The sequence below is a fragment of the Theropithecus gelada genome, chromosome 3 (assembly GCF_003255815.1).
Source record: "Theropithecus gelada isolate Dixy chromosome 3, Tgel_1.0, whole genome shotgun sequence".
Classification (NCBI taxonomy): Eukaryota; Metazoa; Chordata; class Mammalia; order Primates; family Cercopithecidae; genus Theropithecus; species Theropithecus gelada.
This window is the reverse complement of record NC_037670.1, coordinates 21580874-21607925: the sequence shown is the minus strand read 5'-3', so window position 1 is coordinate 21607925 and position 27052 is coordinate 21580874. Positions and strand designations below refer to the sequence as shown.

The 27052-nt window shown below is 50.1% G+C and overlaps 1 protein-coding gene across 2 annotated transcripts in view; it reads left to right on the top strand.

The window, feature by feature from the left end:
• The window catches only part of MX2 (MX dynamin like GTPase 2), a 43993-nt gene that overhangs the window by 3887 nt on the left and 13054 nt on the right, over nt 1–27052 (top strand). The window contains exons 2-8 of one of the 2 annotated variants that reach the window (XM_025379145.1): nt 6121–6185; nt 10015–10334; nt 10969–11161; nt 13009–13143; nt 14129–14283; nt 20554–20692; nt 25486–25684. In XM_025379145.1, the coding sequence (XP_025234930.1) occupies nt 10086–10334; nt 10969–11161; nt 13009–13143; nt 14129–14283; nt 20554–20692; nt 25486–25684 (1070 nt within the window). In that variant the 5' untranslated portion in view covers nt 6121–6185; nt 10015–10085. The remainder of the gene's footprint in view (nt 1–6120; nt 6186–10014; nt 10335–10968; nt 11162–13008; nt 13144–14128; nt 14284–20553; nt 20693–25485; nt 25685–27052) is intronic. The other variant, XM_025379144.1, reaches the window with a different exon arrangement.

Genomic DNA, 27052 nt, shown 5'->3' with positions numbered 1-27052 from the left:
ACACCTATTCGTCAAGCAATTTAAGCCAAGTCAAAAGCAGAACCAAAACCAAAGTGCCAATAAAGGCATGCCTGTTTATCAAGCAATTCAAGTCAAAAACAAAACTAAACCAAAATATCAAGCAATTAATTCAAGTCAAGTCAAAAAAAAAAAAACCAAAATGCCGGTACAGGCACGCCGTGGGTGATCAGGCCACGCTTCCACTCAAATGGAGTGGGTGAGTTCCAAAGACCAGTCTTACCAAGTTTCAGATGTCCGGACTTAAAGCGCCAGCTCCTTCCCGGTGTTCAGCCCCTGTGTGGATCCTCCGCGGGTGTCTGCTGTGCACTGCTCTGACGAGGCGTTCCACCGGGGCAAATGCCTACCCGGGAGTGCTCTCAGGATCCGCATCACTCAAGCTGGCCAGAGTCTCAGCCTCCCAAGGCCAAGGCCAAGGCTAAGGGAGGACAGGACAATTGTCTCTCTCACTCTTGAACAAGAGAGAGCTCCTGGATTCACCAGGAGAGCAAATTTGACTAGCTTGGACTTCTGCAAGGTAATTTGTTGTGATTGCATATTCACGAGACTAATACAATCTTAACATAATTTATTTATATTAAGGAGATTAAATAAATCCATGGATATGTTCTTGAGTGAAATTTTATTTAAAAAAAAAAAAAACGGAGACCTTTTCCATGGGATCATATTTTCTTTTGACACTCCTAGGAGGCAGGCAGGACCATGTTAAGTGGCTGTTTTGCAGTGAATGATTCTATGGGGAAACCCGAATAAGATGGTAATGTTGTAGGAAAGTGTCTGATGCAGAACCTGTCAATGACTAAAACTGGAAGACGCAAAGCAGCCTGCTAGTGTGGGAGCTGCAATAAACCAAATCCCTTCTTTTATTCTCAATCAGAAGGAGGGACTTTCCAAGCTTGATCCTCTAAGAAAAACGGATCCCCTCCTATTTTCTTACCAATGTTCAATTTATCCAGAATGCATACTTCTCAGTCTTCAGACTCCTGGCCTGGTCACCCCTTGAAAATATTTGGCAGCTCCCTGGTTTAACAGTTGCCTCGAAGTTGACAGCAACTCCAAATCTTGCGGCTCAGCAGTACAGAGTCATTCGTTCCACGAAGAGCTGACCATTCCAGCTCACCTGACCTCGCCTCTCCTCTGGGTCCACCGCATCTTATCAAGGCCTTGCTCTCCTTCCTTGGATCCGTCACCCCCCACCTGGCCCTCGGTAGCTCCTTCCTGGATTCTGGCCTCACCTTGTTCCTCATCTTTGTCTTAACTCTTAACTTGGGTGTCCCCTGCACCCTGACAGCCACATCGTCTTCTCCCTTCTCTTCTCTCACCAGCTGTCTTCTTGGTTTTTCAGTTCCTCTCTCTCAAGACCTGCACTTTCTCTTCAAGTCAAAGTCCATGGCGCCCGTGGTCTGCATTTGTACCAGGCTCCGGAAGCTCCCACGTGGGGACCGAGCCCTGGAGAGGAAACCACAGTGCAGTGGCTGCTGAAAGCAGAGGCCTGCATCCCCAAGCCTCCTAAGCCCCCCACTTCCATTCTCTCCTGCCTGTGTGCATAGTCCGAGTCCCGCCTGTCCGTGTGTCACCTGGCTCTTCTGTGTCTTCTCCGTGAGCTTGCAGGGGCACCCAGCTAGCCCACGGGCTCCCGAGACAGTCCACTCGCGCAGACACACTGTAGCCATTTCTGAAGATTGCGTAGGGGAGACAGATGGTTCACCAGGCACACACCACACAACCTGAAACCTACATTCCTTATTCTACAGGCCTGTGTCAGAAAATCCTCCCTAAACTGCAATGGGGAGGGGGACTGAGGCACTTCTCATCCCCTACTTGTCACCCCACTGCTCACTTCTGCCTCCGACCTTCACACATGGTCACTCCTGCAACTTTTCACCCCTTTATTTTGCAGAGCAATCTGTGTCCAGCTCCTGTCCTCTCAAACGTAATAATCAGCTCATGATATGCTTAGCAAGACCTGCCCTTCATGGAAATAAGGGTGAGGGTGGCAACAGTTTTAAACATGTTTTAAAAAGAACATGAGATGAAGAATATTGGACTTCAATATTGGACTTATTGAAGAATATTGGACTTCACAAAAGGACCCTCCTTTCCCTTGTTCTTTCTTCCCATGGAGAGGAAGAAGTTGAGGCTGAGTTATCACCTCCCATCAGTACTCACTTTTGTTCCTGACTTCGTCACCAAAGGCAGCTGGCTCCAGCTCTCAGCCTTTGAAGGATATTGTGACTGGGGATTCAGAGTCCCAGGCTCCCTCCCACACAGACAGGTGGAGTGAGGCCACCTGAGATCTCAGCTGCTAGGGTGGGTGCCAGCAGGCACACTGAGCTGCTGGGTCCTGGCCAGGCCCTCCTGTACCCCCTGAGAAAGTCTCCACAGGGCTGGGAGCTGTTTGTGCCATCTCTCAGTGATCCCATAAAATTGCTGCCTAGCCCTTCTGGTTTCACAGATTTCACATCAGAAAACTTTTTATGAACCCAGGGCTAGTTCTGAAAACAGGAAGTGCTTTCAGCCCCCGTGGGAGGAGGGGGGTGCAGGAGGCCTGTGGAGCTGGACCTCTGGGAGCCAGGCTGGAGAACAGGGGCTGAAGGCTGAGTGGCCGCGGGGCCATTCACACAACCATGGTCTTTCCTGCGAGTGAGTGGGGGCCCTGGGTGGGGCTGCTGAGCCCAGGAACAGCTGGCTCTGCTGGAAGATTCGCCCGTCTGAGGCTGCGGGGGGAGGATGCAAGACAGGGCAGAAGCTCATTAGGAAAGGCTGAGACAGAGGGTCTGAGTGAAGATTCCGCTGCAGAGGGAGCAGTCCAGGTCAGCACAGGGTGACATGTGGGGATGAGGCTGGCCGGGGCATGGGGCAGGTTTTTGAGCCCAGCAGTGTAAGCAGTCTCTGTCCCAAGGGAGGAAAGCTGCTGAGAGCTGCTGGGCCAGCAGATGGGCGTGTGGGGCTGGCCTCAGGGCTTCTGGAAGGGGTATTCCCGAGAAGTGAGGTGCTGCTCTGGGACTGTGGTGCCCCAGGGGCCTTCCCTGCAGGGCACTCTCAGCAGCCACCTTTGGTAGAAGCCAGGATCACCCTGCATGGGGGATGATGCTGCACCCAGCACGGAGCCTTGTAGTCAGTCACTCTCCTCTCTCCACAACTGCAAGTACCTCCCTGCCTGCCACCCCCACCCCGCCCCCGCTCCCGCCATGGCTGTGCATCTAGCAGGGGACAGTACCATCAGCAAAGTCTGGGAACTTCCAGGGAGCCCCCATCCCCCTCAGCCTGCCTTTAGCCGGAAAATATTCCAAGCTCTGCTCTCTAATTTGGAAAGCCAATGTTTGTATTTGGAGATTGTGTTGCTAGACTCGACAAGGGTAACAAAGCAACAGGAAGTGTTCCCCAGAGCTCGGGCGCCGACTTGCGTGGCTCAAAGCTGGGTGGTCGTCCATCCCACTGTGGCAGGTGGATAAAGGTTCTTTTCCTGGACTGTATCATTCCAGCCAGAGCAAGGGATAAGCCTGTGATAGCCGTGAGTCAGGAACCACTACCAAAGTCAAAGCCCCTCAAGTGAATTGTTGGAACCTGCGGCTCTAACTCTTCCAGCAAAGCTACTTCTGTGAAAGCTGTGAAGAGCAGATGAAATGGGACAGGACAGGAGCTGAATCCTGCAATTGTATCACTAGGAGCCCCCAAAGCACGATGATGGTCCTCAGGCCAGCATGGGGGTGCATTGGCACCATGTAAGGAAAGGGGCCCTCACATGGCGCAGTTGGGATGGGGCAGTGTGGGGATGTTGAGATAAAAGTTTCCCGTGAGCTCTGTTTCAGCAAACAGTGGTGACCACTTTGGCAACTTCACAATCTTGCCTTCCTGCACGTGGACATTCTTCTTCATGCATGTACCTCTTGCAAATGGTTCCATTGTTTGTATAATTGTATTTCGTGAGTGGAGAAGAGTTGGAAGCAAAAATCATGACTGTTCATGAGAAATATAAGTCTGTGGTAATACTGCCTTTAGTGAAATCAAGAGCAGATCTAAAGGGATGTGAAAAGCATCAGGATGGTCATATAGGAGGCAGGATCGTTCCCCCAGACCCGGCCATGCCGGTTGTGCTTTATGGTAGGAGTGATTATGGCAGCCTATGTGTGTGTGGGCATAAGAATACTTATTTTATGGATCTTAAGGTAACTATGTGTTGGAATTATGTGTTGGAAAATATATGGCATGGAATTCAGTAAGGGAATGCCCATGGTTTGTATGGTTCCTGGAGTTAGAAATGGGTGGCAGATCCAGCAAGAGGCAAGATTTCCAAACAGACTGCTGAGTCATTCTTAGGGTGGGTTAGGAGAAAATGTGCTTTGGTCTAAAGGAGGGAGGAAGAAGTCAAGAACAAGTAAATTATAAAACGTGGTTGCAGGATTGAAATCTGATCCTGAAAAAGAGAGAACAGCCATGAATATAATGTTTTAAAATGCACACAAAGAAAACCACTGTGGTGGAAGTCACAAGAAGTTCAATCATTATCTGGTCTCATCATCGGGAGTGGAAGCTGCCCACTCTAAAAGCCGTCTGCTTGGTCCACAGCTCTTAGTTTTTGCATCTGGAGGTTTTGTGGTTAGTCCTGGTTTGAGGTCATTGGAGCCGTCCCGTTGGTCTGGGTTTGTTGCCTGTTTCTACTGACTCGTGAGCACTTGGGTCCACACCTTGGATCTTGACCGCCCTGGCATTTGTTCGGAGGACCTGAAATGGCTCCTTCCAAAGAGGTCTGAAGAGTTTTTGCCTTGAGGTCTCTTCCAGCGGACCCAGACCAAGCTGGAGTTCAGAAAAAGTTTGGCTGGCATTTCCTCTGACTGCCATTTCCTTTGGGCACAAGACTTCATGTGTGAGGCTAATCCTTGACAATGCTTTACTGTGTACATGAAATGGAGCAGAGCCAGGCCTTGCTGAAGTTACTTCTGGTCATGTACAGCATCCCGTTATGATCTCATGGGGCGCTGGACTAAGCACTCAGAGATGGTCACGCCAATGGCCTATTATATCCTCGACCTAGGAGTTAAGGAGTAATCTTCTGCTTACAGATAGAGGCGAAGACTGCATGGCCAATAAAGCTGGTGGCAAAACTCAAGGCCCAGAGAGATGGAGGGCTTTTTATAGTTAGGGAATTTCAGTTTCGTTTTGTGATTGATTTTGTATTTTGTGAACACCGAGGGCGATTCAGACACAGTGAAGTGTCTGTGTTGGAAGAAGGACCCTCCGGGACAGTAATTCCACAATCTTTTGACAGGAAGATAGGTATTATCCATGCTGAGAACAGAAAGTCTAGCAAGAGGTAGACTTGCAATCATGAACCCATGGCCCTGAATCCTGTCTCACCTTCACAGTCTTGCCTGGGTTATATTGGTTGCAGATGAGATATGACTCTACCACTTCCTAGGCCAATTCCAGAAAATTTCCTGACCAATATGCATTGCATGTAACATTTAATTTACCTTTTCCATGATGCAAACAATTATGGAGTAATTTAGCTAGGAAGGCTTATGGCACTCACGGGCAGGTGTCCTGAGATGACCAGATTCCACCTTTATCGAGAAAGCATTTTTGAGATTGCCAACATTACTTGCCAGAAGTTTGCATTGATTATTATGAGTCAATTATAAATGGATCCAATTTTTTTTCTGAAAGTTTGATGGGTAGATATCAATTACTACTTTAGAACTATAATATAGTATTTAAAGCTACTTTTTAACATGAAGTCAATAAGGACATTGCCCTTGACTTCTGGGATGGCTTCTCAACTAAAAGCTTCTACTTTAGTATCTGGTACCTCCTCTGGATACTGGGTAGCTTCTAATAAGTTACTGATCCCTTACTTTGATGTGGACAATCACATGCTTCCATAGCATCCCCAAATCATAAGCAGCTCCAAATGCCCATCTCATCTATTCTCGGTATAAATGTTTATTTTTTTATCTCTTAAAATAATGTGACTTGGAGTCAGGACTACAGCTTATCCACTGGGTTATATCTCACATTAGGAGACAGAACATTTTGATGGGTGAATGACAGTTTCCTATACAATAAATGCTTTTGCCATTTTTATTGTTTTTTCCTCCACAGCCTTTATTAAGCTCCTACTGTATGCCAGGTACTTTGAGCTGCAGGTACAGCTATGAAAAAAACAGGTAAAAATCCCTGCCTCCCTGGGGGCCTTATTGCAGCTGGAGAGAGACGAAATAGGCAGAATCCATCAGGAAAGGTATCGTGCAGATGTTGGGAATGCAACTTTTGACTATTGCCTCCCCCATCAGATCCTCAGCTCTACAAATGGTGGCAATGTCTCCCGGCTGGGTATCTAGAGCCCAGCACACAGCAGGCACTCAGTGAATGTTTACAGAGTGGAGGAAGACTTACACTGACTCAGGAACTGTGGCTCAGAGAGGGCAAGGGACCCAACCAGGGGAGCCATGGAGCTTAGGCAGATAAATTGGGTGTGGCAAGAGGGGTGTCTGCCAGGCCCAGGAGCCCTGGCTGTCACCAATGCACGATGTGACTTTGGGTGAGCCACACCCTCTCTGTGCCTTGTTGGCAGTGGTGGGAGTGGTCATTAGGATGACAGTGTCCCGGAAGCTGAAGCCCATACGGGCCATGGCCTTCCAGGCTCCAGGCAGCCTGAGGCCCTTTGGAATTCTGCGGCTTCCCCTCTAGCTGCTCTGGCCACAGATCTTCCTGCTCTCCCCAGCTCCCCTCTGCCCCTCAACCCCACAGCCGGCCATTAGCTGACTTGTTGACCAGGACTTCAAAGCATCCAGAATCCAGTCGGCTCTCACCACCCCCACTGCCATTGTTTCCCAAAGGGTGTTATCCCTAGGCTTGTCTTTTAGCACCCCCCGGGAGAAAAGAGGACTTTAAAGACAGAAAGAGAGCTAGGCACCAAACCTCAAGCAGGCCTTGCTTTCCCAGACTCTCGAACTTAAAACAAACAAACAAACAAACAAAAAAACCAGACAGAGACAGGCAGGCATCCTCCCAGCCGGGCCTCGGTGGCTGTGCCGCAGCCCCTCCTCAACACCAGGCAGGAGCCAGCCCTGGGACAGGCTCTACACACTCACTAAGCACCACCTCCTGCACAGCCCAGTCCCTGCTCTCAGCTTGAGCAGGCCCAGCAGCCCTGCCTTCCCAAGAAAGGGGGTGGTGAGAAGCTTAGCATCCCCTCCGGAGAGACCAGCGCCACACATGACAGTGTTGGTACCAGCACCCAGTCTTTGAGCCACAAGTGTCTGGCACGCTGCTGAGCCTTTATATAAGTAATTGTATGGAACCCTCCCACATCCTCAGGAGGAATGGTCAGCCCCATTTTCTAGATGTGGAAACTGACACCCAGAGAGATTTCAGCACATGCTCCGGGTCCCATGCACAGCCCTTGTGCTGGACGGCCCCAACCCTGCTTTCTAATTCTTTATCCTAAATCCAGGTTGCAGGCCTTGTCTTAGGGAGATGGTGCTGTACCCTGCCTGTGGAGGACAGTCTGCCTCGGTCTAGCCCCGCCCTGCCCCTCGCTGGGTGGAGCCTCCTTAGAGGCTCGTGCATGGCTTTGGGATTCCGGGCAGTAGGAGTCAGGTCTGGGCTGCTGAGCAGGGACGGCGAAGGCCCCGACAGCAGACCCCACGAGGATGACTGGGCTCCATCCTACGTGCACCTTGTAATGAGCCACATGGAAGCACATCCATCTGAGAGGTGGGAGAAGGAGGGAGCTGTCTGCAGGTCCCTCCGGGTCGGGGGTTGCCCCGGGGCTAGCTTCCCACTCCTCCAGGCTGCCATGCTGAAAGCCAGCGGGTGTCTCAGGTAGCGGATGTGGCAGGTTGCTCTGGAAGCATGAGATCCAGTAGTACAGAGCCTGAGTCCTGTGGCCTGGCCCAACTGTCCCAAAGCCCCAGGACTGTGACCATGTGTAAACCTTATCTCTTCTTCATGCCCTCCCCGATCCAGGGTTGTGTCCTTTATTGTACTTGGTCTCCTTATCCTCAAGGATGCCCATCACGCCACTTTCCAGCTCAGAACCCTCCAAAGGCCTCCCTCACACCCACGTGCAATGCAAGGCCTCTGCCCACATCTTGCAAGCCTTGGTCCTCCCTCTTTTTCCCCAGTCACACTGACCATCTTCCTATTCACTGAGTTCATTCCAACCTCAGGGCCTTTGCATGTGCATTTCCTCTGTTGGGGAGACTGGTCCCCAGTTCCTCCAAGCCTTGCTCCTCTGCCCATTCCCAGCACACCCTCCAGTGGGCACCCAAGTTACCCTCACCCCAGAATCTCAAACCTACCACCTGTCTTTCTCCAGACACTCCATCATCACCTGGAGTCCCTTGTTGGTTGGTGTATTTGTTTTGGCATGTCCCTGCTAGGATGGTGTGCCTGGAGTGAGGGCTTGGTCTGACTTGGTCACCATGATATTCACGTGGTGGAAAGTGCCTGGCACATTCAGACTCGTACCCTTGTATGAGTCTGCTCAGGCTGCCATGGCAAAAGACCACAGACGCAGTGGCTTAGACAACACGCATTGGTTCTCTCACAGCCCTGGAGGCTGGATGTCCCAGATCAAGGTGTCGTGTCGGCAGAGCTGGTTCCTTCTGGAGGCCCCGGGGGAATCTGTGCTCTCCTTCCAGCTCCTGGTGGCTATGGCAGAGGCCTTGGCATTCCCTGGCCTGGGCTGCAGCCCTGCAATCTCTGCCTCTGTCTTCACAGGTTCTTCTCCCTGTGTAGAGGTCTCTGTGTCCCAAATCTCCCTCTGCCTGTCTCTGATAAGGACACCTATGATGAGATTTAGGGCCCATTCTAAATCCAGGATTATCTCATCTCAAAATCTTCACCTTAATTATATCTGCAAAGAGTCTTTTTCCAAAAAAAGTCATGTTCCCGGGTTCCAGTTGAACATAAATTTTGGGGGGACTGTGGGGACACCATTCAGCCTCCTGGATCCACCTTACTACTAGAGGAAAGGGGGATACAGTGCAAGCCAGAGTGTGGGGGGCTCCTCCCCGGAGCACAGGCCCAGTTCTGAGTCCTGGCTTAGATGTCACTGGCCCTCCCAGATGTCAGTTTCTTGACCCTGAAAAACCAGATAAGGGCCAAATACATAGACTTGTTGTGAAACTTAAATGTATGTCTCAGCACGATGCTGCCCTCATCTGAGTGCAGGCCACAGCCTGAGAACTGGGGCTGAACACCTGCTTCTCCCACACTCCCCCAGTGCCTGGCCAAGCCTGGGTGTGAGGCCAGGTCTGGCTTCCAGCAGGCCCAGGAGGTGTTGCCTGTCATCTCTGCACACCTAATGGTTCTCCTGCCTGATCCTGGCCACAGGGGCCTGATGCCATAGATGGCACAGACCATCAGAGGTGACAAAGGAGACTGGGTGTGGTGGCTCACTGCTGTATTTCCAGCCCTTTGGGATGCTGGGGTGGACAGATTGCTTGAACTCAGGAGTTTGAGACCAGCCTGAGTAACATGGCAAAAACCCATCTCTATAAAAAATACAAAAATCAATCAATCAATCAATCAATCAATAAAAGTTGTTGGGCATGCTGGTGCATGCCTCTAGTCCCAACTACTCGGTAAGCTGAGGCAGGGGGATTGCTTGAGTCCAGGGAGGTTGAGGCTGCAGTGAGCCCTGATGGCACCACTATAGTCCCCACTGGGTGACAGAGTGAGACCCTGTCTCAAAAACAACGACGACAATGACAACAACAAGTAACAAAGGAACATTGAGACTCTCTACTGGGAATGTGGAGTCCACTGCCCCCTGTTCCCCAAGCCCGGGCCGGTAGAAATCCACTTGTGCTCTCTGGTTGCCAAGAGCCCCTTCGGCAGACAGGGGACCTGCACCGGACCCCTGGTCTCTGCTTCTGTGTGTAGAGGGTAGGTTGTAGGGTGGGGTGAGGAGGGGTTGGCAAAAGTGCCACCTTGGGGAGGACTTCTGGTGACCTGTGGGCCGCTTCCCCTCTTGTGTCTTTGCAGAGCTTGTCAGGAAGATTGGAGGTGCCAAGTAGCAGAGAAAGCATCCCCCAGCTCTGACGGGGAGACAGCACATGTCTAAGGCCCACAAGTCTTGGCCCCACCGGAGAAGAAATCAATTTTCTTCCCAACGCTCCCTGAAAAAAGAAATGAATTTCTTCCAGCAACAGCCACCGCCATTCGGCACAGTGCCACCACAAATGACGTTTCCCCCAAACTGGCAGGGGGTAGAGAAGGACCCTGCTTTCCTCACCAAGGACTTCAACTTGCTCACTTTGAACAATCAGCCACTACCAGGAAACACGAGCCAACCAAGGGCAAAGGTAAGCCCGGTGGAGGGACGTTTGGAAAGGGTGCATTCTGGCTGCTGGTGCAGAGGGCTGTCAGGTAAGCCCACCACGATAATAGAACCAGCCAGTCTGCTCCTCCAGCACAGCTGGTGTCTCCAGCTCTCCTGGTCATGTCCATCAAGTACCAGGAATGTACACAGACTGTCCTGCAGCAATGGGCTGCTGTGACGTGGGTCTGGGGGCTTCTGTGTGTGGGGGACCCCTTCCTGGAGCTTTTCTTCCAGCTTCCCCTACAACCATCACATTGCCACCCTACCCACTTGCCACCCTTCCCAGCTCTGCAGTGCCCTGGTCCAGAACCTCTTCTTCCTCTGACTGGAGCCTCTGCCTCTTGGAACGTCTTCCTGGCTCAGGGTTCCCAGCCCTTTCCCGGCAGGCACACCCTGCACACCTGCAGCCAAATCCTCCCAGCATCTGCCCCAGTGAGGCCTCAATAGGAACAGAACAGAAGGGCCCCTGCATGCAGCGGCACCCCTCCATCCACCTTCTCACCTCCTGTCTGCAACCCCACCTAACATCATAGCTGCACAAACTCTGCCACACATCCCCATGACACCAGGGACCCTACCAGGGATCAAGGCAGTGGCGTCTGTTCTGCCTTCTCCAGGGGCCCGAGAACAACCTGCACAACCAGTACGAGCAGAAGGTGCGCCCCTACATTGACCTCATTGACTCCCTGCGGGCTCTGGGTGTGGAGCAGGACCTGGCCCTGCCAGCCATCGCCGTCATTGGGGACCAGAGCTCGGGCAAGAGCTCCGTGCTGGAGGCATTGTCAGGAGTTGCCCTTCCCAGAGGCAGCGGTAAGTTCCAATGGACCACCTTCCCTCCGCAGCAAGCAGCGCCGCCTGTAAGCCACAAAGCTTCCCCAGGCACCAAGAGGTTTCAGAGACAGGCTGCTGGGAGACACAGCCTCTGGAAGAGACATGCCTCTGGGAGAGACAGGAAACTGGGAGAGACAGGCCACTGGGAGGGCCCTAGGAGGGCAGCCTCTCAGGCTTGGTGGCAGGGGGCCGGATTCCCCATACATGTTTAAATAGCTCTCACTGCCTGTGTGTCAGTCAGGTCCAGGGACCTTGCCACTTCTTCCTAGTGGTCTTTGTAAGAATGTAGAAACATTTCTTTGATAGGGTTAAATTGATGCTTTGGGTGACAGGTGAAGCCTTCTTAAAGAATTTTCTCAATGTTTTGAAAATCTCTTATTTAGGATCGTGATATAAGACACCTTTTCCTTGGACAAAAATTTTTAAATCTGTGTACAGTGAAGAAGCTGTTGTACATTTATAATTTAATAAAATAATTATAAAGGAGAATTATAAAGGCGCTACCCTCAGAGTGGGTACTGGAGAGTGTTTAGAAAGGAGTTTTTACAATGGGGTAAGCAGGGCGTGGGGAAGCCAGCAAGAAGGGGGTGGGACAGGAAGGGGAGCAGCTTCCAGAACCCGAGAAGGAGCAGTGTGCAGGGGCCCTGGCAGGTGCGGCGGCAGCAGAGAGCACCCAGCTCTTTCTCCTCCCTGGCTCCGCTCTCCTGCCGCTGCTGCTTACTTCTCAACCCAACCAGAACCCTGGGGCAGGCGGGAGGCATCTGCCGGTTTCTCCAGGGCTGCCCAGAGCAAGGTGGGGCTGCTGGAGGGCTGCCTGGATCCTCCACACCCCTCTGCAGCAACCGCAAAGCCTCAGTGAGCCTGGGAGAGTGCCCCTCCCCTGGCATCGCTGCCACCTGCAGCCTGGTCCTTTACCCAGCGTGTCCCGTAAGATGCCCATCAGCCTGGGCACAAGGCAGGAGAGAGTAAGGGTGTGGGACGGCCAGTCCTCCTCCGTGCTCTTGGTTCAGCATTTGGGGCAGCGAGACTCCAGAGTGGAGAGCCTGAATGCCAGACGGCAAGCATAGGCCCCTGGGCGAGTCCCCTAGTTGGAAGGTGGGACAATACCTCCCTATAGGCACGGGACAAAGGACACGGGTTCTCAGGGCTTCATGGCAGGAGCGTGAGGGCCCCCACCCCAAGGAACTCAGCACCGCTCCCACCTTTCCTGGCTTCAGCGGCATCGGAGGATCCTGCCTCAAAGGGCACTGTCAGGATTCTCCTTGCCCCTCCTTCGGGATATCTGGCTTCTCCTCCAGGCTCTCACCACCTTCTTCCCACTCCTTGAGAAGGGTTCCATGGCTCCTGGATGGGTCTCACTGCTCCACATTCCTGCTGTCCCCCACCCCCCACCCTAACCAGGGCTGCCCACTGGGACAATTACAGAGCCTGGGGCAGACACCCGACATGCTAACTCCAGTTGCAGGAAGACGGAGAGCCTGGACATGTGCCAGAGCCCCAGCGTCCGCCTCCATCACTTCCAGGGCAGTGTGGTGGGGGCTGCAGCTGTGGTGGGGACTGTGGCTACAGCCGTTTGCTCATGTCCATCAGAGCTCAGGGTGCTTAGTCTGGTAGCGAACACTTCCCAAGGACAGTAGCACCTCCCGGGGACCTGTGCCCCTTTGCACCTGCTCAATCCGGAACCCCTCACCTACTACCAGGCCCCAGGGAGAGTCAGAAAGCTCAGACGAGGACTTTGAGGACAGCAGGGCAGGTCCCGGGAGCAAAGGGCCCAGCGCCACTTCTTTTAAAGGAAACTGAGGATGTTTGGGGAATCTCTCACTCAGGAATCGTAACCAGGTGTCCGCTGGTGCTAAAATTGAAAAAGCAGCCCTACAAGGCGTGGGCTGGAAGGATCAGCTACCAGAACACCGAGATAGAGCTGCAGGACCCTGGCCAGGTGGAGAAGGAGATACACAAAGGTGGGCCCACGTCATTCCAAGGTTCAGATCTGACAGCTGCTCCTCTCACTTCCTTGATTCCTTCTCTTCCTCAAATCACCCCCACAGTGACCACTTACCTCCTAGCTCCATGTGCTCCCACATGGGGCTGCCCCCATTGCTGTCACCTCCACCATCCCTCCAGGTCCTTGTCCAGGTCCCCGCTCATCGAGCCATCCCATGCTGAGGACCCTCTGGTGGCTTCCCTTAGCAGCCTGCAGCCCACGTGGCTGACCTTGCCCATCCTCTCCTCCCCCAGCCCAGGCTTTCTCCACTCCACAGGGTACTCGCCCTCTCTTCCTTCCAGGCTTCTCCTCTTCACCTGCCCAATCCCTACTCGCTCTTTGGCTCTCAGGTCACCTGCGCCCCCTTTGGAAGTGCCGCTGCAGGACCCCTGGTCCCACCCCAGCTGTCACAACCATGGCTTGTCTTCCTGAAGCTCAGCTCTAACCCTGGCCAGCCACCTTGTGGCCACCTTTCCTCCCAGCACCCCCTCCAAACGCAGACCCCGCTCACCCAGCTGTGGGACAAGTTTCCCAATGCTTGTTCTTGGCCATGGCTGATCAAAAAAATGCTCAGATGCTCCTGCAGTCCACAGCCTTGTACCCCGATGGGCCCTGGTGGTTATGTCCCTTGGAGCGCACAGCCCTGCCTGCCCCAGGCACTGGAGCCTCTCACTCTCCCTAAAGGCTTCTCCCCTATCCTACTTGCACGGCCCATCCTGGACTCAGCCAGGATAGATGGAAAAACAACCCTGAATGTACTAAGACTCCCTGCAGTGAGGAACTAAGTCCAAGGAAGGCCTTTTGCACTACTGGATAGCAAACTCAGTGCCTGAGCAGGAGCCCTTTAGATGACCTCATGGGCTCAGCCCTTTCCCAGAGAACCCCTGTCTGCCTGGATCAAATGACTTTCTGGAGGGCTCCCTTCCCAAATAGAGAAGTCTTCACCCCAATTTCACCCATAGCCCAGAACGTCATGGCCGGGAATGGCCTGGGCATCAGCCATGAGCTCATCAGCCTGGAGATCACCTCCCCTGAGGTTCCAGACCTGACCATCATTGACCTTCCCGGCATCGCCAGGGTGGCTGTGGGCAACCAGCCCCGGGACATCGGACTGCAGGTGAGCCCTTCTGGAATTTGGGATTGAGTTCAGCTGAAGTGGGGGAAGGGTCAGAGGTCCCCAGAGTCCAGAGTCCTGGTGCACCTCCTGGAGCCTTTACACTGAGGGATGAGGATGGAGTCTCAGGTAAGACTGGCCCAGGTGGGGGCCTCATGCCCAGGTTCTGACTTGGGCTTGACAAGTCACAGAAAAAAAAGAGGTGGACTCTGCGGGACTGGCAGGCATATGGGACAGTGCACGCCCTGCCCAGTCATTCAGGGCTGTGAGCCCAGTGTGACCAGCTGTGCTGACAGTCAAAAGAGGGCAGAAATTTGGATTTTTACATGAAATCTGTGCATTTTGCCAATATTTTAAAAAATGAATGTTACATAAGTCAGAACGTGGACTGTGGTCCTGGTCAGGGCAGGAGAGGCACAGGGGAGAGGGAGGGCGACCAGGCAACAAGGACACATGTCAGCCAACAGCAGGGCTGTGGCTTCCCTGCCAACAACCTACCCATCTAAACATAAGGCCAGGCACGGTGACACACGCCTGTAATCCCAACACTTTGGGAGGCCAAGGCAGGAGGATCACTTGAGGCCAGAAGTTCTAGACCAGCCTGGGCAACATAGTAAGACCCTGTCTCTGCAAAATATAAACACAATTACCCAGGTGTGGTGGTGCATGCCTGGGGTTCCAGCTACTTGGGAGGCTGAGGTGCTAGGATCACCCGAGCCCAGGAAGTCAAGGCTGCAGTGAGCCATGGTTGTGCCACTGTACTCCAGCCTCAGTGACAGAGAGAGACTCTATCTCAAAAATAAATAAATAAACAAATAAACCTGAGGTTGCCTGAAAACATAGTCCTGGCTCAAGTACCTGAACCAAATGTGGTCCAGGAAGACTTGTGCACACCCTGTTTGGGTTAGGCCAGTCCCTAGACCAGCCCTGTCATGCTTTGGCAAGCCAGCTCATGTGAAAATGAAGGAGACAGAGTGGACGCCAGGGCAGGAGAAGGCTGGGGAGATGAGGCCCTCCTCTACTAGAACTCAGGCCACTTTCCTGGCTTCTTCCATTTTGTGGGAGACACTGGCAGTGTTGAGAACCCAACCACAACCAAATTAAGGGGTGGCAGCCCCAAGAGCCTCCTGGGTAGAGTCTTCACTAGCACTGCTGTTTGGGGCAAAATCTTGGTTAATGATCTTCCTCAACATCCAAATGACCATTCTCTGTCTCTCTAAGAGCAGGGAAATTAGCTCGTATCCCTTGCTGAGTTAAGTGATGAATTCCCTATTTCTTAGCCCTCCTAAGAGGGTGTCTGATTCATCCATCAAGTTATGGGATTTCCTAGAAACTGCAAAAGACCCTTGGGTGGTGATATGGTTTGCCTCTGTGTCCCCACCCAAATCTCATCTCAAATTGTAATCCCCACGAGTCAAGGGAGGGACCAGGTGGGAGGTGATAGGATCATGGGGGCATTTTCCCCCATGCCGTTCTTGTGACTGAGGGAGTTCTCATGAGAGCTGATGGCTTTAAAGTGTGGCATTTCCTTGTTCTCACACACATTCCCTCCTGCCGCCTTGTAAAGAAGGTGCCTGCTCCCCTTTTGCCCTCCCCCATGATTGTAAGTTTCCTGAGGCCTCCTTGCTGTGCTTCCTGTTAAGCCTGTGGAACTGCGAGTCAGTTAAACCTCCTTCCTTTATAATTACTTAGTCTCAGGTATTGTTCTTTATAGCAGTGTGAGAATGGACTAATACAGGTGGGGTCAGGACACACAGCTTCTTCCTTCCACTCCGTCCTCTGCTCTCCTCTATGGAGGATACACGTGATTTGGTCTGAGACAGTTTGATCTCAAACAATTTCATCAAAAGCAAGTTGGTTGAGATGGCAAAATTTTTCCATTTTTCTAAACATTGGGGGAAAAATGTGTGCAGTGTCTCTAAGCTGTTCATTTGTGTTTCAGATTTCTAAAAGGCTTTGTTTCTCTACATTCTTTTACTTCTAATTATCAGCTCATAATTACAGCCATGTGCCCTATGGGACTGGTTAGTCCCTAACAGTAAGTTATGATGCACGTCGTATCAGTTACCAAGCCTTGACCTGGTGACCAAAAAGAATTCTATCTGAAAAGGTGGCAGTATATGAAAACACTGCCAAGTGAACAAGAGAAGTGTTTTATAAAAATTAATTAGGTCCTAGCTACTTGGGAGGCTGAGGCTTGAACCTGGGAGGCAGAGGTTGCAGTAAGCTGAGATCATGCCACTGGACTCTAGCCTGGGCCAGAGAGTCTCTGTCTCCAAAAAAAAAAAAAAAAAAAAGAATTTAAAAAACTAATTAGGAATAAAAATGTCCTACCTTAAGTTTGTTTCTTTAATTCTTGCTTAAATCATTACAAAGGGAAGGGATTTTGTTATTGAAACTGTCAAGATAGAACAGGAGGAATAAATGTTATTTTATGCCCCATCCCTGTTAACTCCCTGTTATAATGGAGTATATAAACCTATAAGTGGCGTTCTGTGAGTGTGAGTGTGTGTATGTGTGTCTCCTTCCCTGTCTCACTGTGTTATCATCCATGTGTTTACTGGAGTAGCACTTCTAATTTCTTTCAAGAATTTTTCCTTTGTACTCAACACTTAGCTAATGGGTTGGCATAAGAGGCTTAGCTTTTCGCCTTAACATGCCTTCCTCACTAAACTTCATCATTTCTAGCTTTTGATTTAAAGTAAGAGTCATGCAACTTTTCCTTTTAGTTGAAGGAAAGCCACTGATGGTTTCGCTGGATCCCCACCCAAATCTCATCTTGAATTGTAGCTCCCATAACCCCACGTGTCGTGGGAGGGACCTGGTGGGAGGTAATTGAATCATGGGGGCAGGTCTTTCCCGTGCTGTTCTCGTACTAATGAATACGTCTCATGACATCTGATGGTTTTATGAAGGGCAGTTTCCCTGCACACACTCTCTTGCCTGCTGCTATGTAAGATGTGCCTTTGCTCCTCCCTTCCATCATGCTTCTGAGGCCTCCCCAGTCATGTGGAACCATGAGTTCATTTGACCTCTTCTTCTGTATAAATTTCGCTGTCTCTGATATGTCTTTATGAGCAGTGTGAGAACAGACTAATGCAGCCACTCTACTTAGAGGCCACTATAGAGCTAGTAATTGGCCTAATTTCAATATTGTGGTGCTCAGGGAATAGAGAGAGGGAGAGAGATTGGGGAGCCGTCATAACACAGGCAACATTTATTAAGTTCTCTATCTTATATGGTCTGGTCCATAGCACCCCAAAACAATTATAATGAAAACATCCAAAATCGATGATCACACATCACCATAACAGATAGAATAATAATGAAAAAGTTGGAAATAGCACAAAAATTACCAGACACAGAGGCAGAAAGTGAATATATGCTATTGAGAAAAGTGGCACCAACAGGCTTGGTCAACTCCCACAAACCTTTGATTTGTTTAAAAAAAAAAAAAAACAAGCTGGTCACAGTGGCTCACAGTGCCTGTAATCCCAGCACTTTGAGAGGCCGAGGCACGTAGATCACCTGAGGTCGGGAGTTTGTGCCTGTAATCCCAGGAGGCTGAGGCAGGAGAATCACTCAATCCTGGGAGGCAGAGCTTGCAGTGAGCTGAGATCACGCCACTGCAATACAGCCTGGGCGACAGAGTGAGACTCCGTCTCAAAAATAAATAAATAAATAAATAAATAAATAAACAAATAAATAAAATAAATAAAATCAGCAAAGCACAAGAAAAGAAGGTTTGCCCGTGCACAGTCCCTCTACATCTGAGCCTTCTCAGGTATAAGTGCTGCCTTCATGAGAGAAAAAAAATTGTTTTCTTAGAGCAAATTGCATGAGAGAACAGGGTCACAGGAGTTTAGAGGGAGCAATGAAAATTGTCATTGTGGCTGTGAGAGGCTGGTAGTGTGAAGGAGTAGGGGGTAAGAACTGTTAATGGCAGAGGGAGAATTTGGATCAAGACCAGCCTGGAAATCCATCCCCAAACATCTCCTTCTCCACCACCTTCCCACCCTCCTTGGCCCCCTCTAGTCTGTCTTAGACCTCTCTCCTGCAGATCGGAGCCTCCAGGTCCCACAAACTCCATGGATCCCCAAGGCCCTGCCCTACCCAACCTGGCTGAGGCCTCCAGGTGGCCTGTCTGAGCACCAGGAAGTTGGGAATTCCTCGATTCTTTGACATCGTCCTCCATGTTCCTGGGCTTGTGAAGGAACACCCTCCTCCACGTTCCTGGAACTTCAGCCCTTACTTGGCTCAAGAGTCTTAACTCCTCAGGATGTCCAGGGGTGTCAGAAGGAGAGAATACAGTCACGGGTTCTTAGTTTCTGTTTCTGGTTGGGCCAGTAAAGCCCCTTCCTCATCCCTCTTTGCCACGTATTACTAAAGACAGAAACCAAAAACTATGGCTTCAGGCTGCTAAAAACCTAAAACAAAACAGAACAACAACAACAACAAAATAAGGCAGGTTGGACAAGCTTAGTCATATAGTCAAAGCTTCCTGCACACAATCATGGGCCTTTCTGGAGTCCCACCACCCTTTCCCATCATATTGTTGTGTCTCTTCTCAGATTCTTCATCGTCTTTGATTTCCGGAGGCACTGCCAAGGTCAGACTGCTGGTCATGTGTGCCCTGTCTTCCTCCCCTTCCCGTCTTCCTGAGAACTCATGGAAATCTTAGCTCCTCCAGCAAGAACACATGTGTCTTTCATTTGAAAGATTCATGCCTCTCTTCTGTGTGAAAGCTGATTAATGCTCATAATGAAGGGGGCGGGTTCTATTCTTGGCCTGATTTGTCTCCCTAGACTCTCCCTGTGAAAGGTCTTTCTGTGTTCATGGCCTTATCGTACAGCTCCACTTTCCCGGCAACAAGCGCTTGGCAGTGTTCACCCACCAAATGTGTTAGTTTTCAAACTCAATTGATCACTCCCTCCTTCTTGAAAGTCTTCTTCGCTGGCATCCGGGCACATTGACCCTGGTTCTTTCCCTCCCTCCTGTTGGTCTCTCCTTAAGTGAATTCTTCCTCACTTCCCTGACCTCTAAATGGTGCAATGCCCTAGAGATCCCTTCTTCCCATTGAAAACTCTCCCTGCTATGTTCCTGGGCTACAGTCCAGTCTCATGACTGTAAATACCACTTCAGCGATTCCTAAATCATTATTTCAAGCCCAGCTCTCTTCCCTGAAATCCAGGCTCCTATCTCCAGCTGCTGATTCACTATCACCCTTTGAGCATCTAATCGGTACACAAACTCAGTAGGTCCAAGCAACACCCAATCTTCCCCCCGACATCTGCCTGACCCATAGACATCCCCATCTCCGACAGTGGCACCTCCACCCTCACAGTGGCTCAGGCCACGACCACTAGGGTCAGCCCTCCCTTCTCTCCTCCTCTCACACGACATGTCCAGTCCAAAGCCTGCTGGCTCTGCTTCAAATAACACGCCCAGGCCCACGTCTCCTCCCACTTCCACCAGCACCCTCACCCAAGCTGCTGCCATCTCAGACCTGGGTTATTGCCTCTGCTGGCCTCCTGCTGGGTTTCTCTGCCTCTGCCCTTCTGGGCAGCACCCTTCCCAAGAGTGTTCCCCACATAGCTCTTGTGTTTTAAGGCTCAAGTCCGATGCTGTCACTCCTTAAAGTTCCCCAGCGGCTCCCATGTCAATCAGTGTAAAAATTCCAAGGTCCCATGGGATCCAACCCCCCTACTTCATGGACCACATTTCCTGTCACTGCACCATGGCCCCTCGCTCCACCCCACCACATCTGGGTTCTGCGGCCCTTGGTCCCTCTGGCCCACTTTTGCCTGGACTCTTGCGTGTGCACACACGCTTCCCACTGCCCAGGGCTCTGTGCGCCTGGCTCTCTGAAGAGGGCATCCCTCACTCCTCCCAGGTTTCTGCTGCAGGGCTGCCCTACCAGGAGTGCCTGGCCCTTTCCGTTCCACTTGCCCTCCCTGATATGTCTCCATTGTGTTTATGGCTTGTCTCACCTCCTGGGCTGTAAGGCTCTGGGGGCGTATGCTCAATGCAGGGGGTCTTCGGGAAAGAAGATACGCCAGCCATGGGCTTTGAAGGACAAGTGGGAGATCATCAGAGACCAGGGCAGGGCCGCTGGGGCAGGCGTTCCCAGGACAGGGTTCGGCCCAGCAAAGCCCAGAGTCACGCTGTGGGACGGTGTTGCCTTTGCGCCATCATGCCTGTCTGCCTGGCTGTGTGGCTGGGTGACCAGAAGTGAGACGTGTGCTCTTTTTTTGTGTGATTCTTTGGCATCAGATCAAGGCTCTCATCAAGAGATACATCCAGAGGCAGCAGACGATCAACTTGGTGGTGGTTCCCTGTAACGTGGACATTGCCACCACGGAGGCACTGAGCATGGCTCACGAGGTGGACCCGGAAGGGGACAGGACCATCGGTAAGAGAAAAGAACCAAGCGGCCGGGCGCGGTGGCTCAAGCCTGTAATCCCAGCACTCTGGGAGGCCGAGGTGGGTGGATCATGAGGTCAGGAGATCGAGACCATCCTGGCTAACATGGTGAAACCCCGTCTCTACTAAAAATACAAGAAAAATTAGCCAGGCGTGGTGGTGAGCACCTGTAGTCCCAGCTACTCGGGAGGCTGAGGCAGAGAATGGCGTGAACCCGGGAGGCGGAGCTTGCAGTGAGCCAAGATCGTGCCTCTGCACTCCAGCCTGGGTGACAGAGCAAGACTCTATCTCAAAAAAAAAAAAAAAAAAGAACCAAGCTTCCAGGGCATGGATGGGAAGGGAGGGAGGGTTGCTGCATGTCTTTGGAAGATCCTGGAACGTATCATATGCCGTGTGTCCTGTGCTGAATACAAGTGCTACTGTGCTTGTTCCTTAGGAATGGCTTATTGAGGGCTGAAGTAGGTAATATCATCTACTCAGCAGATGAACCTGAGCATGTCAACAAAGTTAACGTTGAAGAAAAGAAAGAAAAGAAAAAAAGTTAAAAGAAAAAAAAAGGATCTATTTGAATATTAACATCTCCAAGGAAACTTAGTACTACTTTTTAATAGTCAGTTTTCTGGTCCTCTCATTGCCACAAACTCAGATAATCAATAGTTATCAATAAATATTAGCTATTATTATTATTTTGAGACAGAGTGTCGCTCTGTCCCCCAGGCTGGAGTGCAGTGACATGATCTAGGTTCACTGTAACCTCTGCCTCCCGGGTTCGATTCTCCTGCCTCAGACTCCCAAGTAGCTGGGACTACACGCACATGCCATCACGCCTGGCTAATTTTTGTATTTTTAGTAGAGATGGAGTTTCACTGTCTTGGCCAGGCAGGTGTCAAATTCCCAATCTCAGGTGATCCACCTGCCTCAGCCTCCCAAAGTGCTGGGATTACAGGTGTGAAACACAGCCCCCAGCCAGCTATTATGATTATAAATTCAGTCAATCACTATAGTCATGGGATATACATGATCTGCTCTTAGTATAGCCCAAAACAATATTGTGAAATAAATGCACATTTTCTTTTTTTTTTTTTCAACTTGGGGTATTTTATTTTATTGTTAACTTTTGGTTTAGGTTCAGGGGTACATGTGCAGGATGTGCAGGTTTGTTACACAGGGAAACTTGTGTCATGGGGGTTTGTTGTACAGATGATTTCATCACCCAGGTATTAAGCCTAGTACCCATTAGTTATTTTTCCTGATCCTCTCCCTCCTCCACCTTCTGACAGGCCCTAGTGTCTGTTGCTCCCCTCTACGTGTTCATGTGTTCTCATCATTTAGCTCCCACTTATAAGTGAGAACTTGTGGCATTTGGTTTTCTGTTCCTGGGTTAGTTTACTAAGGATAATGGCCTCCAGCTCCATCCCACAGAAATGCAAATTTTCTATGCATTCTAGCTCAAGTATAGAAATAGAGAAAAGTGTGCTAGGCTTAAAAGAGAAAGAGACTCATGTTCATAGCAGCATTATTCACAATAGCCCAAAGGTGGGAGCAACCCAAGTGTTTACAGATGGATGGATGGATCAATAAAGCGTGGCATACGTGTAAAACAGTATTATTTAGCCTTAAAAAGGAGGGAAATTCTGAAACACACAACAACATGAGTGAACTTCAAGGACATTATGCTAAGTGAAATTCCACTCAGAAAAGAACAAACACTGGATGATTCTACCTTATTTGAGGTCCCTAGAGTAGTTGGACTTATACAGACAAAGTAGCATGGTGGTTGCCCAAGACTGGAAGGAGGGGAAGTGGGAAATTGTTGTTTAATGGGTGAAGAGCTTCAGTTTGGGAAGATGGAAAAGTTCTGGAGATGGACGGTGGTGATGGTTACACAACAATGTAAATGTACTTAATTATACCTAACTATAAACTGGCTAAAATAAGAAAATTCACTTTATGTAGATTTTATTACCATTTTTTAAAGAACTTTTTTTTAAAAAAAACAAGGTAGCTAAAGACAGAGTAGGGGGGAACATCCTATTTTTATTAGTTGAATTATTCCCTTGCAGACTTGAGTTACGTGTATTTTACAATTCTTTTAAAAAGGAAATTGAGGCCGGGAGCGGTGGCTCATGTCTGTAATCCCAGCACTTTGGGGGGCCAAGGCGGGTGGATCAACTGAGGTCAGGAGTTCGAGACCACCCTGGCCAACACAGTGAAACCCCGTCTCTACTAAAAATACAAAAAATTAGCCGGTTGTGGTAGCACATGCCTGTAATCCTAGCTACTCGGGAGGCTGAGGCACGAGAATCACTTGAACCTGAGAAACGGAGGTTGCAGTGAGCCAAGATCATGCCACTGCACTCCAGCCTGGTGAAAGAGCGAGACTCTGTCTCAAAAAAAAAAAAAAAAGAAAAAGAAAAAAAAGAAAATTGAATGATTATCTACACAATACTCCCAAAGGATGAGAATAGAGCAAGTTTGATGATAATATAACAGTGGCTTAGAGAATAAGTTTCAAAAAGAACAGTGGGTCAATATTTTCAGGCCCTCACTAAGCTGGTTCCCCACCCATCCATTGCTAAATGGACGCTGTCTACTCCCTCGGCTTCAGCTGAGCTCCTGCCCCCTCTTGAGACAGAGACTGCTCCTGTCGAGGTCACCCACACCCTCTGCACTGAGGAGCACATGGTCACATCTCTGTCCTCGCCTTTCCTTTCTCAGCAGCAGTCACCCCAGTTGCCCACTCCCTCCTTCCTGAACCTCCCTCCTTCCTTCACCATTCTCTCTCTCAGGTCGCTTCCATCGCTGGCCAGCTGGAAGTCACATTCTCAGACTCCTTGTTTTCATGTCTCTTCAATTCTCAGGCCTCTAAATATGGAAAACTTGGTTCTGGGCTCTCCTTCTATCAACACATCGTCATCTGGCTGTGGTTTGTAATCCCATCTACATGCCAGTGACTCCCAAATCTGTATCTGTGACCTTGACCTTGCTTAACTGGACAACTCCATTTGGCTGTCTGGTCGATGTCTCCAGTTAAACATGACCAAAACAGAACTCTTGGTTTCATACTCCATCCTGATTCTCCTCCTCCCCAAGGCTTCCCCACCTCATTCACAGAACCCATCCGCCCACCCAGTTCTAAAGCCAAATCAAAGAGTCCCATTTGAGTCCTCCCTCCCCTTGCCTCCAAGTCCAATGTATCTGAAGTCCTGGTGACTCTGCCTCCAAAACGGGTGCCAAATCCATCCACTCCTCTCCATCCCCACTGTCACTGCCTAGACCAAGCCACCATGGTCTCCTGCCTGTACTGCTCAAACATTCTCCTGCTGTTCTAGCAATCACCTTGCCCATGGCAGTGCCCTCTCCACTGGCTTTCAAACATGTCAATCAAGTCATGCCCTTCCCTGTTTACATTCTCTCCTGCTGCCGTTTCACATGCATATAAACCCCGGACTCCTTTATTTAGAAAGCAGAGCCCCAGGTGACCTGGTCCTGCCTGCCTCTCTGATCTCAGTTCCCACGCTCTCTGCCTTGCTCATGACGCTTCAATATGGCTCTGCCATCCCTGCTCCCTCTCACCCAGGGTCTGGAGTGCTCCTTCTCCATCCTCACTAGGCTGACTCCTTCCTTCATTCAGATCTCAGTCCAAATGTTGCCTTCTGAGAGAGGCCCTCCCTGTCCACCCAACCGGAGACTACACCACGTATCTCTGCCCACAGTCATTTGCCAGCACATCACTTTATGTTAACTCTCTGTGTGGCCCTTATCAATATCCACTCTTCTTTATTTCTTGTATATTACTAGATTAATTTATCTGGAGAGAGAGATTCAGGAATAGTAGACCAGATAGCCAGACTTATCCACAAATTAAAACGAAGGATAAAATAGCAGAAAATAAGGCTGGGCACGGTGGCTCATGGCTGTAATCCCAGCATTTTGGGGGGCTGAAGTCGGTGGATCATGAGGTCAGGAGTTTGAGACCAGCCTGGCCAACATGGTGAAACCTCATCTCTACTAAAAATACAAAAATTAGCTGGGCGTGGTGGCACACGCCTGTGGTCCCAGCTACTCAGGAGGCTGAGGCAGGGGAATCGCTTGAACTGGGGAGGTGGAGGTTGAAGCGAGCCACTGCACTCCAGCCTGGGTGACAGAGCAAGACTCTGTCAGAAAGAAAGAAAGAAAGAAGGAAAGAAAGAAAGACAGGAAGGAAGGAAGAAAGGAAGGCCTTTTCAACACACACAAACAAGAAATGCAGTGGCTATTTGACACTCAAGCAACATAAACAAAAAAAAAAAGCACTTGGAATTCAAAGTTTTCAATCCAGTGCAAGCAGGAAGGAGTGGGGACAGAGGAGGGGGAGAGGAAAGTGGGGAGGAGGAGATTAGAGGAGGTACCCACAAGAGGGAGCCGAGTGAGTCGGTTCAGGAGACACTAGAGAGGGACTCCCGTCAGTAGGGAATGAGGCGTTCTTGGAAACATGGTACATGGAGCCAGTTCATTCTAACCACGCATGCTGCCTTAGTGCTGGGCACCCAGTAGGCATCCAAGAACTATTTGTTAAGTCAACTATCCAGGACGAATGAACTGAGTGAGAGGGTGAGATACTGAACCAAAAGAAATGCAAAGAAGAGGGGCGATGAGGGAATGAGGAGGGAATGAGGCACTGGAGGATCAAGACTGCAGAAGACCTTGCTGGCCAAAAAAGGAGCCCATAGCCCAGTAGGAGTCAAATCTATTTGAGGGGATCAATGACCTTTCCATTTCCCTTCTTTAACCATCTCACAGGGATCCTGACCAAACCAGATCTAATGGACAGGGGCACCGAGAAAAGCATCATTAATGTGGTACGGAACCTCACATACCCCCTCAAGAAGGGCTACATGATCGTGAAGTGCCGGGGCCAGCAGGAGATCATGAACAGACTGAGTTTGGCAGAGGCAACCAAGAAAGAGATTACATTCTTTCAAACACATCCATGTTTCAGGTGAGACTCTTCAGGAAAGCCCTGGAATTAGACTCCATGAAAAGCCAGCCCATCTGCCAGAGTTGGCCCGGATGATGACCAAAGTATGTGCACAAATTACACAAGGTAGTATAACCTAGCCTCACCTTATTTTGGTGTTAAATTTCTTGGCTTATTTAGACACATCATTGTTTTTTTTAGATTCTAATGATGGTGCTGATTAAAAACTGGAATGTGTCATGAAGTAAAGCATAGAACACTTTGGTTTTCCAAAATGTTTTCACTTGCTTTCTGATTTGAGTCCTTTTATTAAGAGATACATAAGGCAGGTGAAGTTTCCCCCATGTTCATAGATAAGAATAATGAGGTCAAACAGTGAATGGGAGCAGGACTGAACACAGAGCTCCTAACTTCCAGAAACCCGTGTTTACCACTGTAAGCAGCACACAGGAAAACCTGCTCTATGGAACTCTCCACGTTTTTAGAGCCTCCAGTGCCCACAGTCATTCGCCAGCACATCACTTGTTTTTATTACATAGAAATTTAATAATAACTGGTTTTATTAAATAGAAATTATCCTATAGAGACTCTGTAGTTTGTAGGACACTGGGATTTTCCCCGTTGAATGGAGCTCTTTTCCCCTTCATTCTGGAACTTGTTATTCCTGAATGATGCAGTAGCACACAGGTCACTCCTGCTTGAAGGAGAGCTAATGGGAACACAGTGAATTTGGGCGGAGCAGGTCTGCTGCTTGCTAACTATGTGATCTTACAATATGGGCCACCTTCTCTGAATTTTGTCTTTTCCATCTTCTCCAAGATGTGGTTAGGATTAAATAACACGACATACACAAAGGTCTTGAGCGCCAGCAGCCAGCACTCAGTAAATACCACCCGGTTCCTTCTTTCTTCCTCTCTGCTCCTGCTCTGAGTGGATTAAACATGCTGTTTTCAATAGCACTAGAGGACATGAGGAGAAGTAAACTCTCCTCCTCGAGCTGGGAGATTTCAAAATAATCAGGCCCATGGTTCTCCATGCTGAGTGAGCAGCAGACTCTCTGGAGAGTTCCTTAAAATAGCGCTAGCTCTGCCCTGCCCTGAGGTCTGGGGAGGGGCCCAAGACTTTTGCTTCTAACAGGTTCCTCCTGGTTGAGGCTAATGTTGCCAGTTCAGGGACCTCCCTTTGTGAACCGCTTCTCAAGGTCTTTGGGAAATCTGAAATCCTTGCATTGAGAGCCGGCCCTTGCAGTGAGAGGCACTGGCAGTGCTAGGGAATAATCCTGTGTGCTTCATCCTAAATTCCTGCTATTGGCAAACACGCTGCAGCCACGCTGCCTGCTGTGTGGCTGCAGCAAGCAAATGCAGCAAGCTGCTTAACCTTTCTGTGTCT